The sequence below is a fragment of the Lepidochelys kempii genome, chromosome 10 (genome assembly GCF_965140285.1).
Source record: "Lepidochelys kempii isolate rLepKem1 chromosome 10, rLepKem1.hap1, whole genome shotgun sequence".
Lineage (NCBI taxonomy): Eukaryota > Metazoa > Chordata > Testudines > Cheloniidae > Lepidochelys > Lepidochelys kempii.
This window is the reverse complement of record NC_136389.1, coordinates 35,612,035-35,625,833: the sequence shown is the minus strand read 5'-3', so window position 1 is coordinate 35,625,833 and position 13,799 is coordinate 35,612,035. Positions and strand designations below refer to the sequence as shown.

Genomic DNA, 13,799 nt, shown 5'->3' with positions numbered 1-13,799 from the left:
TGAACACGATGCAATTCAATAAAGACAAGTGCAACGTACTACATTTACGAAAGACAAATAAAATACACAGCTCCAAAATGGGGACTAGCTGTCTAGGTAGTAGTGTGGCTGAAAAGGATCTCTGGGTTACAGTGAATGCCAAATTGAATAAGAATCAACAATGTGATACAGTTGCAAAAAAAGGCTAATGTTAATCTGGGGTGAATTAACAGGAGTGCTGTCAGTAAGAGACGGGAGATAATCATCCAGCTCTACTCAGCACTGGTGAGGCCCCAGCTGGAGTCCTGTGTCCAGTTCTGGACCCCTCACGCTTTCGGAAAGATGAGCAGCCCCAGTTCGAGCACCTACGCCCAGCCATACAGCACACTACATCCCCAGTGCCAGTAATGAATGCAAACATCCCAGATCTCAATAGCACAGGTCCTGCTCCCAGCACGTCCCACGGGCCAGGAGATGTGCTGGTCTAAGCAGTAATATCACCCTCACCCACACAATGATTGCTGCAGTGACCACTTCCCCCTGCGAAGGATTCTGTCGGCCCAGGGACTGTTTACGACGCAGCAGGTCCAAGATTTCTCAAGGATTCAAAGAATCAGAGCAGCTCGGGGCTGCCGGCCTGATCCACGGGCCAGTTAAGGAACATAGCAAGTAACAGACATGGCAAGCTGTTGGTGTGTTACTGCTACCCTCTAGTGGACAGAATTAGCACTGCTGCACAGGCCCTATACTACTAGCCATCAGGAATTCTCTCTCAGCTCAGGGCAGGACGGATCCAAATTCAGTCCTTTTTGTTGCAGTGAGGCTTCGAGTGACAACAGGGTGCAGCACAGTTATAATACCACATAACATTTATGTCCTGCCACCTCTCTAGGGCCCACAGCTCTTTACAAAGTTGTCATTATTCCCTTTATACAGATTGGGAAACCGAGGCACAGAGCGAGGCAGGCTTCTTCCCCAAGGTCACCCAGAGAGCCAGGAATAGAACCCGCCTCTCCTGCTTCTCAGGACAGTGCCATACCCACCCAGCCACACCACCTCCTACACACTGTGCCATCCCAGCAGGCCATGGATTTGTTAACTAAAGTTCAGAATTCAAAGGATTTGGAAAATTTGAGGAAGAACCACCATAAAATTGATGAATTGTAGGAACTGCCACAACAACTCAGACAAAGGTTCCACCTACACCAGCATTCAGCCGCAGTACCAGCTGCTTTAGAGGAAGATAGGAGAAACCCTGCAGCAGCAGTTATGGGATAACAAACTCTCAGGGAAAGTTTCCTCCTGACCCCCATTAGGGAGAGGTTGACTTGTGCCCTGAAGCATGAGTGTTTATATTTCCTCCCCAAACTCTTGTTTAGTTTTTAATGTTTACTATAACAGTTCTAGATACTTATGTTGTCCCTAGATGTGTCCAGTCCCTCTTTGAATCTTGGTAGGTTCTTGGCCTCTGTAACATCTTGTGGCAATGAGTTCCACTGGCTAACTGTGTGCTGCGTGAAATCATTTCCTCTTTGTTTTGAACTTTCAATTTCACTTCTTGTATGAAACACAGAGAACCCTGCTTCCCAGCGTGGGCTTCTAAGTGTATGACTGAAAATGACCTACACAAATAACAACAGAGTAAACGAGTGGCTTAATTAAAAAACAAAACTTTATTTGGTCCATTGGAACCTGAGTTTGAAAACCACCCATGGATTAATTCGTATCATACAGGGATTACAGATCTGATTTACAATTGATAAAATAGCCTGTGTTTCGTAAGAGCTGGACCGTATTTACAGGGTTAAAAATATTCACAGCTCAGAGAGAGAAAAAACAAGAGAGAGAGAGAGAGAGAGAGAAAAGAAAAGGACGGAATCGTCCAAAGAAGGAAAGGAAAGAACAGAACACATCGTTCGACGAATAAAAACTACAAATAACAGAGCTTGGCTCAGCTGCTCCCTGACGTCGGGGGGCCAGCAGGGTCTGAGAGGCAGCGCACACGAAGGGGCAATATCCCTCCCAGCAGAGATTCCCCCATTCCCACCCCCCTCCTTCCCAGGGAGCACAGTGCAGACCATAAAAACAGAAGGGAGGAGAGAATTGTCCCATGCTCACAGCCTGGAGGGGAAACCTGGGATCAAAATAAGCCTTGGCACTGCCAACCCCCTTGGTGCCCAGCAAAACGCCAGCCTGCCCCCATTCTGGGTCTCTACAGCACAGCTGATCTCTCAGGGGGTGAGACGCTGCTCACGGGGGACAGCCTGGCAAGCTACCTGTGCAGGCCTCACCATAGCACACATCTCTGCTGGAGAATCTGAACCCGGAGTACACCGGGGGCCTAAATGCCTAGGGACTGAGTGCCTGTTTCAGGACCTCCGAAAACTATCATGTTAATCAGGGCAGGTAAATGAAACAGGCAGCTCCAGGGCTGAGCTAGGGCTGATTCCATCTGAGCATCACTCCCCCTCGCTAAAAACACAGAACATTTCCCAGGAGCCTTTGGGGGAAGATTAGTGCAAAGCTTAAAACCAGAGTTAAAACCGCCCTGGGATTTTCATGTCAAAGGGCCTACTATGGGAGAGAGGCTTTGCTGAGCTGGGGGAGTCACGCTCTGCACAAAGCCGAGTGGACTCATCTGCCGTGGAACCTGGCTAGCTCAGAATCCCACATGCAGAGGTGGCAGCTTGGGGGTCTTGGGCCCATTACACTGATCAGCCATGAGCACGGATCTCCTGCTAGTGCCCAGTGGCCAGGGGCTGCACTGTCACTCCCATGACACCCCATGCCAATGCTCTCCAACGGGCCCCACGACGTCCACTGCACAAGGCATTTGCTGCCGCTCCAGACTCACTGCCTCTGCTCCGGACGTGACCCTCACCCCCTGCTCCCTCTGCCCTGAAAACCCACAAGGTGCCTAGGCAGAACCCCCTGCCCCACCAGCAGCTCTGGGATCCCTCCAGAAGCTCTGGGATCCCTCCAGAGTGGGGTAGTTGTGGGGCAGGGATTCCCTGACTAAGCTAGCTGGGGTTTGATTGGCCGTTCAAAGCAATGATCGTTTAAAAAAAAAGAAAAGTCAGTGCATGGCAAAACTGTCAAACAATGGGGGAGGGGCGCAAGTCTGCTCAGCCCCCAGCCTGTGTCCAAGCCCCAGTGCTGGCTGGTGTACTCACTACGCTGTACCCACCCCATACACTGACAGCCCTGGAGAATCCCTGCTCCAGCTGCGCCTTTCACCTGGGCCCAGCCATGTGCTGCACTGAACCATCAGTCAAGCTCAATTTTTTGTGCAGGGGCAGCTCCATTGGCTTCCCTGGTGCAGAGCAGGCCAGGATCAGGGCAGACAGCCTGTAGTCGGGCCGTCTCTTTGGCTGGTCTCCCTGCACGCCGGCACCAGCCCTCCCAAAGCTGGGACAGCGGTGCCACAGGTCGAGAGGCGCACTGAGGAAGGCTGGACTGTCAGTGCCAGGGGATGGTTCTCCAGCACAGCTCATGGCTTCTCTCCTAACACTGCTCCCTACGGCCAGTACTGCATAGTACACGTGTTCCTCGCACACACTGAGCACGGGCGCTGGGAGGGGGCTGGAATCCCACACATGCCCCGTGTCTCATAACGCAGCGAAGAAAAGGGCCATTTCACTCCATTTTGGTAAAAGACGCTTTGTAAAACGTTAACAGCTGCTTTTCAAAAGAAATCACCGCCCCCCTCCCAGGGGAAAAAGCAGCTCCGAGCAGCCTCGTTCTGCCCGCTGCAGGAGGGGGCTGCCCCCAAACACTGTTCTTTGCCCTGGTGAAATATGGACAAACATCCCCCTGCAGGCCATGGGACAAAAAACTACCAGCCCCAGAAACCTCTGGGGCATAAGGCTTTACCCAGAGCTGGTTTGGGGGCTCAGAGATCAGGACATTGGCCAGCAACTTTTACCAGATTTGTGGGTCATGTAAATTCCCAGCCTGATCTTCCTCTCCCTGATATTCGCCATCAGCCTCCTGCAAAGCCGCTGGCATGAGATGCAGCTGGAGGCAGAGATGCCAGTGCCCCAGGCCGGGCCGGGCAGAGGTGATTCCATGCACCCATGGCCATTTAAAGCAGCAGCACCTTCCCGACAGCCCACGTGAGCCCACTTCGCCTGGGCTGGCCCCCTGGCTTCCTCTGTCCTTGCCAGGAGCTCGGTCTCACACTAGCTCTCAATTCTCTTTGGCTGGCAAACAGCCGACAGGAGGGCAAGGCAGGGCCCGAGGCCGGCTACACCGGGCCCCACCAGCTTGCTGCAGCCATGCTTCCACAGCGACCAGGCGGGCGATCCCAGAGCCGGGCCCCGCGGTACCAGGCGGGTGGCAGGGAGCGCAGACAGACGGACAGACGTCAGTCAGAGGTATATTGTTTTTTGCAGCATCAGGTGCCTGACGCTAGCGGAGGGAGCAGAGTCCTGAGTGACCGTAGGGTTGGGAAGGAACCTGCCTCCCCGCCCCCGTTCTCCTCCCCCAGCCTGGCCAAGGCTCCCGGCTGCCCTGGCGATTGGTGGCCATTCCTCCAGACCAAGCGCATGCGCTGGAGGGGCGGGGGAAGGGCCAGGATCCTGAGACTGCCCCCGCCCCGGCTGGCTCCCTGTAAAGTGCGTGCGCTGGCGGACAGGGGTTGTGCGGAGGCAGGGAGGGGAGCGGGGGAGGATCCCCAGCCCTGAGGGAAAGGCGCCTGGCGGGATGCTGTGGCACTGCCCCCTGGTGGCTCAGCACCGCCGGGTCGGGAAGCAGCCCGAAGCAGCCGGGGCCAGGGCCTTGGTTAAAGCAAGAAGGCAGAAGCAGGAGAGGGGCAGGGAGGGCTGGGCTGGTTGTCATAGCGGCCGGGGCCCGTGCAACCCCGCCACTTCAGGGGTGAGCAGCGGGTTGTGGGTCCCTTTCGTTGACATCCAGTCATTGAGGAAGGCCTGGGCGGCTTTGCGGTGCACCAGGCGGTGGGTGATGGAGAAGCCAGCATTGCCTTCCAGCTGGGAGAGGATCACCAGCACCTGTCTGCAGGGGGAGAGTGATCAGTGTGGGTGCAGCCGGAGCCTGCTCTCTGCCCATGGGTGCAGCTGCTGAGAGACACGTGCTCCTACGTGGGGCTCCCTCATGGCAGGGCCTTGTTAGGGCCACAGGGCTCGGGGGCTTGGCCAGCAGCTAGGCTCCCTCGGCAGCCCCTTTCCCAGAGGGGCTCTGTGGTTGGGCTGGAGGTACCGGACTCCCTCACCAGCCCCTGCCTCATGGGGGTCTCTGTGGTCAGGCTGGCGGCACCAGATCCCCTCGCCAGGCCATGCCCTGGGCCAGCAGTCTGGGCCTGCCACATGGCAGCCTCATTCCTGGCATTCCCCGGGGTGTCCCCTCACCTGTGCAGTGGTGGCACGCTGTCCTGGGTTTTCAGGCTGCCCCGCGTGGACACCACATTGAAGCTGTCCGTGCAGTCGCACTGGACGTGCAGGTAGGACTTGGGGTGCCGGTTCTCCACCACCACGATCAGCCCCGCCCAGCCATGCGTCAAGTAGTAGCAGGTCATCCCCTCGCGGCCCTGCCGGGACAACCAGCAGGGTCAGACGGGCAGGCCCCTCCCAACCCCTGCGCCAGAGCCACAGAGTCAGTGCCCACCGTCACAACAGGAACCCAGCCAACCAGAGGGAGCTGCCGGCCTCTCCTGCTCACTCCAAGCCATCCAAGGCACCTGCCCTCACTTTGCATCACCAGTATTTTCCCACCTCAGCACCCAGAGGAGGGAGGGATGATCCTGCAGGCACAGGGATGCCCTGTGTCCCCATCCCCTGCCCTCCCTGCTCTCCAGGGACTGAGCCCATTCACACCCCCATGCACCCAAGCAGGGTACCTGTGGGATCTGCCAGCCAGGTACTGCCCTCCCACCAGCCCGCCCTACTCACCTGGCAGGGAAACCTGGCCCCCAGAGGTCAGGGCACACGACTGAGCTGAGCCAGGCTCCCTGTGGGGGAGGGACGGAGAAGCTGCAGCAAAGGGGAGACCCCCTCTAGCCACAAGCAAGAGCCACCAGTCCGACCCAGGGGAGGTGTCTCCGTAGCCAGCAGCAGCGGTGAGCTAGGGGCGAGTGGGGCCAGCTGGCTATTTGTAGTGCACTAGCTCCAGCCCCACTAGCGCACATCCCTCTCCCCGGGCAGGGAGGCTGCAGCACAGACGGACCTGGGGCAGCCCGTGTGTACCGACCCGTCAGCCTGCAGCTTGGGACTCAGCAGGGCCCCGCACCCACCTCGTGCCGCTCGCCCTTGTTCTCGGTCAGCAGGATGATGGCGTCGGCCAGTGTGGTGGGCTGCGCCTCGACCTGCTCCACCATCACCAGGCGGGAGCTGTAGATGGCCAGGATGTAGCTGGAGCTGTCGGCGGGGGGGCTGGAGGCTGGGGAGAAAAAGATGGCTTCAATGAGGGGGTGCGCCAGGCCCTCCAGCCCCCACCATCCTGCCCGTGCTTCCCCACTCGTCCAGCTCCTCCATCAGATTCCAGTTCAACTCCTGCTGCTTGGGACAGGACACTGCCCAGGGCATCCTGTTCCCTTCACCAGCACCTCACTGAGCTCCACTGATATCACAGCCCCCTTGGGACAGGCCTTAGTCACCCCCGGACAGGGGAAACCGAGGCAGGTAACTGCAGGTACCAGGCTGGGGAAGGGCTGGGTGGGCTGTGCTTACGGTGGCCCTCTTTCCCCCGTGAGATCGCCTGTGTCTCATGAAACGGAGATGGGGCGCAATCCTGGAGAGACAAGGACCTGGACTCTCGCCAAGCTGCCTTCCCTCTCCAACCCACCCCACAGCCCCTCAGGGCAAGCTGCAGGGACATGCCCAGCCAATGGGGAAAGCCAGGGGGAGATACCACTGTCCCTCGCAGCCCCTGCCTGCAGCACAGGAGCGAGGCGGCAGTACAACCAGTCCCACAGCCCCTCCCTGCAGGGCACGCTCAGTGGGCTGGTGTGCTGAGCTGGGAGTGCACCGGGGGCCCCACCCTGGCCAGAGGACGTGCCCGGCAGCGGGGCGTTCCAGTGGTTGAAGGCACAGCACACGACAGCGTATTCGCCCGGCTCCAGCATGACGTCGCAGTTCACAAACTTCTTCACTGCCCGCTTGCTGTGGGCCACCAGCCGGCCCAGGGTCAGCTTGTTTCCGCTGGTGAATGTGGCGCGGAACACCATGATGCACAGGTCCAGCAAGTGGCTGTCCACCATGTCGGAGCGCCTGCCCGGCGGGGGGGAGGGAAGAGAGGGGAGGAAAGAAGTCAGGACTGAGCCAGCCATGCCCCTGCCCACCCTGGATGGGGAGGCTCTAACCGGGGGATACGGCTGGACTGCCAAGGTGAGCGGTGCTGCCGTGAGCAGGACAGGCGAGCGGAGCAGATCCACCAGCTGGGCCTGGGGAAAGCATGGCAGGAGCACCCCCTAGCAGCAACATGAGTGCTTTACAGGCATAGCTCTGTCATACAGAGTAGGGATTCAGGGGGCAAGCGTGTACCCAAGAAAGACTCCCCATGCTGACCTGGGCGCCCTTTGCCTGATACAAACCCCTCCTGCTTGCACCCAGCTCAGGCAGAGGGAGACACGTCCCGGGTGTTGGTATCAGCGGATTACAATAAAACCCAAGGCAGATTTTGGTGATCTTTCCCCTTCATGTGTCTCCTGCACCAAGCCTGTGCTTTACACTCGCCGCCGGCAGATGGGGCAGAGAGCTTCCTGCCAAGCCCTGTTCTCATCCGCAATAAGCGGCATCGAGGCATCGCAGCAGAGCCGCCTCCCAGGCCAGTCCCAGGAGGGAAGATCCAGACAATTCCCAGCCCAGGCTGCTTTGGGCAGTCAGGGAATAACAACAGCTGGCCTGTCGCCAGCATCACTCGAACAAGGATCCCAAAGAGCTTTGCACGTGTTAATGGCAGGGCAGGATTACTATCCCCATTTACAGAGGGGAAACTGAGGCCCAGAGCATGGCAATGACTTGCCTGTGGTCACCCAGGGGCGAGGGGCAGAGCTGAGAATGGAATCCCAGACTCCTGGCTCCCAGACCTGTTCCCCCCTGCACTGCTTGTCTGAACTGGATCCAAGGCATTGCTCCTTGCCCAAGTGCCACACCTGGTTTTCCTGCCTCACCTGCTGCCCTCCTGGAAGAGGGCGAACTCCAGCGCAGCGCGCTCCAGCACTGTCAGCGAGGTCACTGTCACGGGTCCGCTGGCCTTGTTGGGGAAGGTGCCCTGCACCCGAACTTCATGCCAGTCTGAGTGGAGCTTGCAGATATCCACTGAGTCAAAGTATCTGCCAGGAGCGGGGCCAAAGCCAGCGTCAGTCCCAGGCAACGGTAGCCATGGCTGAGCTGGGGCTTGCAAACTCAGGCTGCACCAGGGCCTTGGTGAATGGATCCAGCCCCACCCTACCCACCGCTGGGCAACAGAGTGCCTCCAAGGAGGATGCAGATGGCTACCCACAGACAGGAGCCGCACTGCGGGTGGGTCAGCATGGTGCGAACCACATTCTCTGCAATGGAGAGGGGCTTCCCAACGAGCAGGGGCTGGGCCAGACTCGCCTGGCCAGCGCACCCCCACGCTCAGCCTCTCTCCTTGCACGGCCCCCAGGCTGGAGCCCGAGCCCAATGGGGTGGCCCTGGGTGGCTGTGCTGCCCAGCAGGGGGTGCTACAGGGACTGCCCTGGAGCCCTGGCCCAGGCTCCCCAGCCCCTGGTGTTCCCGGTGGAAGAGGCAAGGAGCGGGTGGGAAAGAGGGAGGAAGGGGCAGAAATAAAGGAGAGCAGCACAGGGGATGGGGGGAGAGGGAATTAAATGGCTCTTTCCCAACAAGTGCAGGCCCTGCCCCCATGCCCAGGGGCCTCAAAGGACCCTGAGGGGCTAGAGGCATATTAGGAGAGGATTCCTCCTTCAGGAGATGGCACCAGCACGATGACCACCACTAGGTGGCGCCAAAGCACCAGGCTTGGCAAGGGACAGGTGATGCGGGCACAGCCCAGCCAGCGCTGCACCAGATCCTGCCAGCCCTGTCCCTGCGGCCCTGAAGGCCCACAAACAACCAGGCGCTCGGATTCAAGTCTCCTTTAAGGTGGCACACACCACTGGCCTGGGCCCACGAATCGCCAGCAGCACATCTGGCAGGACTTCCTCATCCCAACACTGGCCAGGTCTGACCCTGCATCACATACCGGACCCACTGGGATCGCGGGTGGGAGTCAACACAGACCCCTGCCACAGGGGCCAGCCGGCCGCACTGCCCTGGCCAGAGTGGCTAGCGAGGACTGCCTTAGCTAAGAGGCCTCCCAGCCCCTGGAGCATTTACTGCCGACTCCAAATTGGGCATTTTAATGCAGTCTGTGTATCTGTCCATGTCTGACCTTGTGCCCAACTACCCATGCTTGTGAGCCTCAGCCCCAGGCTGTCATGGGAACCCAGGGGTCTTCTCCTCAGGCCCCGGCCTTGCCTTGCTGTGGAGTACATGGGAGCCCAGGAGCAGGGCAGGACTCAGCCCTCAGGATTTCTCCAGAGCTGTGTCCTGTCCCCCATGCCCCTCAGGAAGCTCTGAGAGAGCTCAGGAGCAGCCAGATTTTTCCTGATTTAGGGGCTAAATTTTCCCTTTTGTAATTTCATCCCGTTTCCCCTCCTCCTTCCCTTTGAGCCACCTCCCTCGCCCCAGGTATTTACCCCATGCAAACCTTGGTACCCTCCCAGCCCCAGCTGCCACTCAGCCAAGCTCTGCCTAGCTTGGCTTTTTTTGAAGCTAGACTCTCAGTCCAGGTGGCAGCAGTCTGACATGAGCCCAGGGATGTTGGGATCTGGCGCTCTCACTAGATTCAGTCCCAGGGGGAGGCAGGACAGGCCCGGTGGGGGAGCTGCCCAGCTCCTGTCCTATAACAGATAATGACGAGGCCAGGAATTCGGAGCCCAGCAGGGCGAGGGGGACCCAGTGCAGCCCCCAGGTGCTGGCACACGGGGAGCCTCCTGCTCGGCTTTACCTGATGAAGTCGCCATACTCCATCCAGAAGACGCCCTCGCTACTCCCATGGGGCATCAGATCGTGACGCAAGTGCACCGGCCAGTGGGGCCACTCGTCGGACCAGCTGCCATTCCAGGAGAAGCGGCCCCAGGGGTTCCGGAGCCGCAGCAGCCTGATGGTACAGAGGGAACAGTCCCCAGAATCACAGCAGTGCCGGGCGAAGGGCATAGCTACTGCGCTCATCAGCTACAACCCACTAGACATTTTTCATCTCCCGAGACTCTCCCCCGTCCCCAAGGGTGAGCCAGCAAAAAAGGTAACTTCCTGTCCTCACTCTGCCAATGCACCTAGATCCTAAACAGCTGCCACTATCCCACCCCTGGGATCCTGGCACAGCTCTGCCCTGCCAGTGCACCTCAGTCCAGACCCACAGCCCCCTGCCTGCTATCCCAGCCTTGGTCCCCCCACACCTCCACCAGTGCCCTTCCATCATGTATCTGCTGCAACCCAAGTACCGTCCTTAAGCTGCACTCAGCAGAGGCTACTTGCACGGCAGCACCAAGCAGCAGAGTGGTGTGATGTAGGCAAGCCATTAAAGAGATCCCAAACTGAGCGCACTGAGCTAGCTTTGAAAGCAGGCCTTCCATAGCATACCCCTCCCCATCTCTGCCAGTGAGGATGAGGAAGTGGCACGGCATATTGCCAGCACAGGTAGCAGCCCCACCCCAAGGCCCTTACAGCCTCAGCTGGAGGCTGGCCTGTTTGTACCAGACAAACAGACAAAATCAGGGGGGCAGGTGGGGAACCTTTCTGTGCAGCTCCCTCCCCCCTGGCCAGTAAAGATCAGGGACAGCTAGCCCAGCTAGATCAGGGCCACCCAGCATACAGCAGGCAAGGACGCTGGGGGTGGTGGCCTACAGCACAGCAGCACCTCAAAGCATAAACCAGTTTGTGTGACACCAAGGGACAGAGCAAGGGATTCCACTGTGGAGACTTGGCCATGTTTGTTATTGGGGTTCCTGGAGTCCCCTTGGGGCCAAGGCCTGCAGGGGGGCCATTCAGCACAGATTGCCCCATAACCCAACACCCCCATCCTCAGCCACATGACACACACACTCCATTTCCCCGGGATTTCAGCTCGGCCCTACACTGACACCACAAACCCAGCTAGAGCAAGGCTCTGTCAGTAACCCCTGGGCAGGTGCAGGGGGCTGGCAAAGCCTCAACACTCCAGGCTCTGTGCTGCTGGCCCCACCCTCCCGAGCACAGAGGGGACTGGCGACACGATACCATGTGCACCGTGGCCCGGCTCACCTGCGGCTCTGCACGTCCCGCACGTCCAGTATTGAGTAGGCGTGCCGCGGGCGAAGGCCCATGCTCTCATAGGCTGCGTCATCCACCTTCATGTTGCCCCCGCCGCAGGAGGCGCCCATCAGAAACCTGCAATGGGCAGGGAGGAGAACAAAGGAGATTGGCGCCAGGCCGTGTGGCACTGACAGGGATGGAAGGAGAGGCTGGGAGCTAGCCCTTCCCCTCCACATAAGGACATAGAGCCAGGGACAATCATTCTCTAATCCCAAGAGGAGCTCCCCTGGTTCAGTGACAGGCGGCCCAGTGCCAGCCAGGAGATGGCCCCGCCCATGGCTGCTAGTGCCAGTCACACATTCTGCTCTCAAGAACGTTCGCTCTCTATTCATCCCACAGCCAGGCTCTTTGTCCTGAAGCTCCCCAGGTCTCCCCGTATTCTGCCCCAGCCCAAGGCCCCATTGGCAATGCCAAGGGCTAGGGCTGCCCGTGCCGGGCATACAGCAAAACAGACTGCAGCCACCCCATGTAGATAGTGCCTGCTGAGACCACTGGCCTGGCACACAGCACTCAGGTCTGCTTGGAGCAGGTTATAGACCACTGAGTGCTGCATTCTAGAGCTTCCACTGGACACCCCACTTCAGACACAGAGAAGCACTGCATGCTGGGCTCTGTAGTCTCTGCAGGTGGCATCACACTATTAAAGAAAAGGGCAGACAACCAACTGTGCAGCAGAACCCTGGACATCGCATATGGTCTGTTTAATGATCCCGGCTCCACTCTCCCCTGCCAGAGAGAAATATCGCCAGTTCCGAGCACTCAACACAACCTGCCATCCAGGACCCTAACTTCCCTCCCTTATCCCTGCATCTCCCAATGCCCTTCATCGCAGATCCAAATGAACCCTGCCTTCTTCTAGTCTCACAGATCCGGTTTCACTTCTCACTGCAGCAACGTTACGCCCCAGTGGGGGAATATGCAAGGGTGGGGCCTTAATAATATAGAAGATTGGAAAACAAAACTCAAGCAGAGCAAAAACATCAAATGAATCATCAGGTTAACAATCAGCCATTTAAAATGCAACCCAGTCTGGTGATAACTATGGGAGCGAAATTCATCAGGGTTGGATTTTCTGTACAAAAACGAATAAGGAGAAAGTCACTTCCTAGCACTATGCCCAGGGCCCTGCTGCCAACATTTATCAAGGCTGCCAAGTGGGGCAGGTTGCATCCTGGGTTGACACTCTAGCTTCTCTTCTGTGCTCTCTATGAATAAGAGCTGCCACTCTAGACTCTCTTTTACAACTCTATGCTCCTGACAGCTGAACATGAACCCCTCCCGCCTCATCTTACCCAGCCTCCTTAGAACTCAGCATTTTGGCCCAGATGAGGTCAGTGTCAATGGGCTCCTCGCGAGGGTTAGTGGAGCTGACCTGCAGCATCAGGCTCTCGCAGGGGGCGCCGGTTAGCGTAGCCAGGCCTTCGATGGCGCGCCCCGCCTGGAGGGCAAAGTATGAACCATGCAGCTTGGCCAGAGCCTTCTCAATGAGGGCTACCCACAGCTGCTTCCTCTGGGCCTGGGAAAGGGAGAGAACCAGGGGTTACAAGCACATGGAGGCGTGAAGCCAGCTACACAGAGTCGCACTCACATTCATGCAAGCCAGGACCTTTGCGCGAAAGTTCCCCCCGGTCTCCTTGACCCCACCCTGCAAAGATCACGCAGAGCAGGCCACAGGGTGAGTTACTGAGTGGCTGCCTTTGAATGAATCTTATCTGACCAGCATCTGGTTCCCGTGGCATCACTCCCTCCACCACGTGCTGGAGTTGGCCCAAGAGGCTGTGAAGGCTCTGCCGACAGTGTGGTGCAGAGATGTATCTGGACAGGTTTTCAAACGCAGGCTAATGGCCCCACTTCCCAGTAAATCTGGATTTAGGAATGTTTAATAAGAAAAGGGGATTTCAAATGAGCCTTGAATGTCTGGATTCATACCCACTCCCTCCAAAAGCCAGCCCCATGGATTAGGCTGACTACAGAGCATTTGCAGATTGAACCAATTATATTTCACACAACATAGAGACGAGATTGCTTCAAGGACAAATAGATGACAGCTCAGAGATGTCAGAGACACAACAGCAAACTTCTCTCCCCCGCAGTGCAGGGACAATGGGAAGAAGTAATTAGACAGAGGCTGCTTCGCAGGAGGAGCGTTCCCTTAAATTGCTTTATTATGGTGCTAGGCTGTGGCATTGTTACGCGGATTATATATTCATAAATAAATGCAAAGACTGCGTGAATACAACTAGAAATCTGCAAAGGTTCCATCAGCACTAGCCACATGGCACAGCCTGTATGATTGATTGTGCAGCGCCTAGCATAATGGGGTCCTGGTCTATGCCTGGGGCTCCTAGCACTACCACAATACACATAATAAATAATCCTAGGGCAGGCGCTTTGTTAGATGAGTGAGGCACTTGGCAAACACACGGCAGCTCCCCACCCAAGGAGCTTACAGCCCATGGAGATAAAAAACAGAGGCGGAGCAGATGA

General features: G+C 57.7%; 1 protein-coding gene across 4 annotated transcripts in view; it reads right to left on the bottom strand.

Annotated features, from left to right (window-relative positions):
* Positions 1–1,633: 1,633 nt before the first annotated feature.
* Positions 1,634–13,799, bottom strand: part of CAPN15 (calpain 15) — a 95,608-nt gene continuing 83,442 nt past the window's right edge. For all 4 annotated transcript variants that reach the window (XM_073362858.2, XM_073362856.2, XM_073362859.2 and 1 more), the window contains 8 exons: positions 12,605–12,828; positions 11,262–11,387; positions 9,967–10,119; positions 8,105–8,266; positions 6,973–7,202; positions 6,227–6,372; positions 5,346–5,524; positions 1,634–4,992 (listed from right to left, as the gene is read on the bottom strand). In XM_073362858.2, coding sequence (XP_073218959.2) covers positions 4,815–4,992; positions 5,346–5,524; positions 6,227–6,372; positions 6,973–7,202; positions 8,105–8,266; positions 9,967–10,119; positions 11,262–11,387; positions 12,605–12,828 — 1,398 coding nt within the window. In that variant the 3' untranslated portion in view covers positions 1,634–4,814. The remainder of the gene's footprint in view (positions 4,993–5,345; positions 5,525–6,226; positions 6,373–6,972; positions 7,203–8,104; positions 8,267–9,966; positions 10,120–11,261; positions 11,388–12,604; positions 12,829–13,799) is intronic.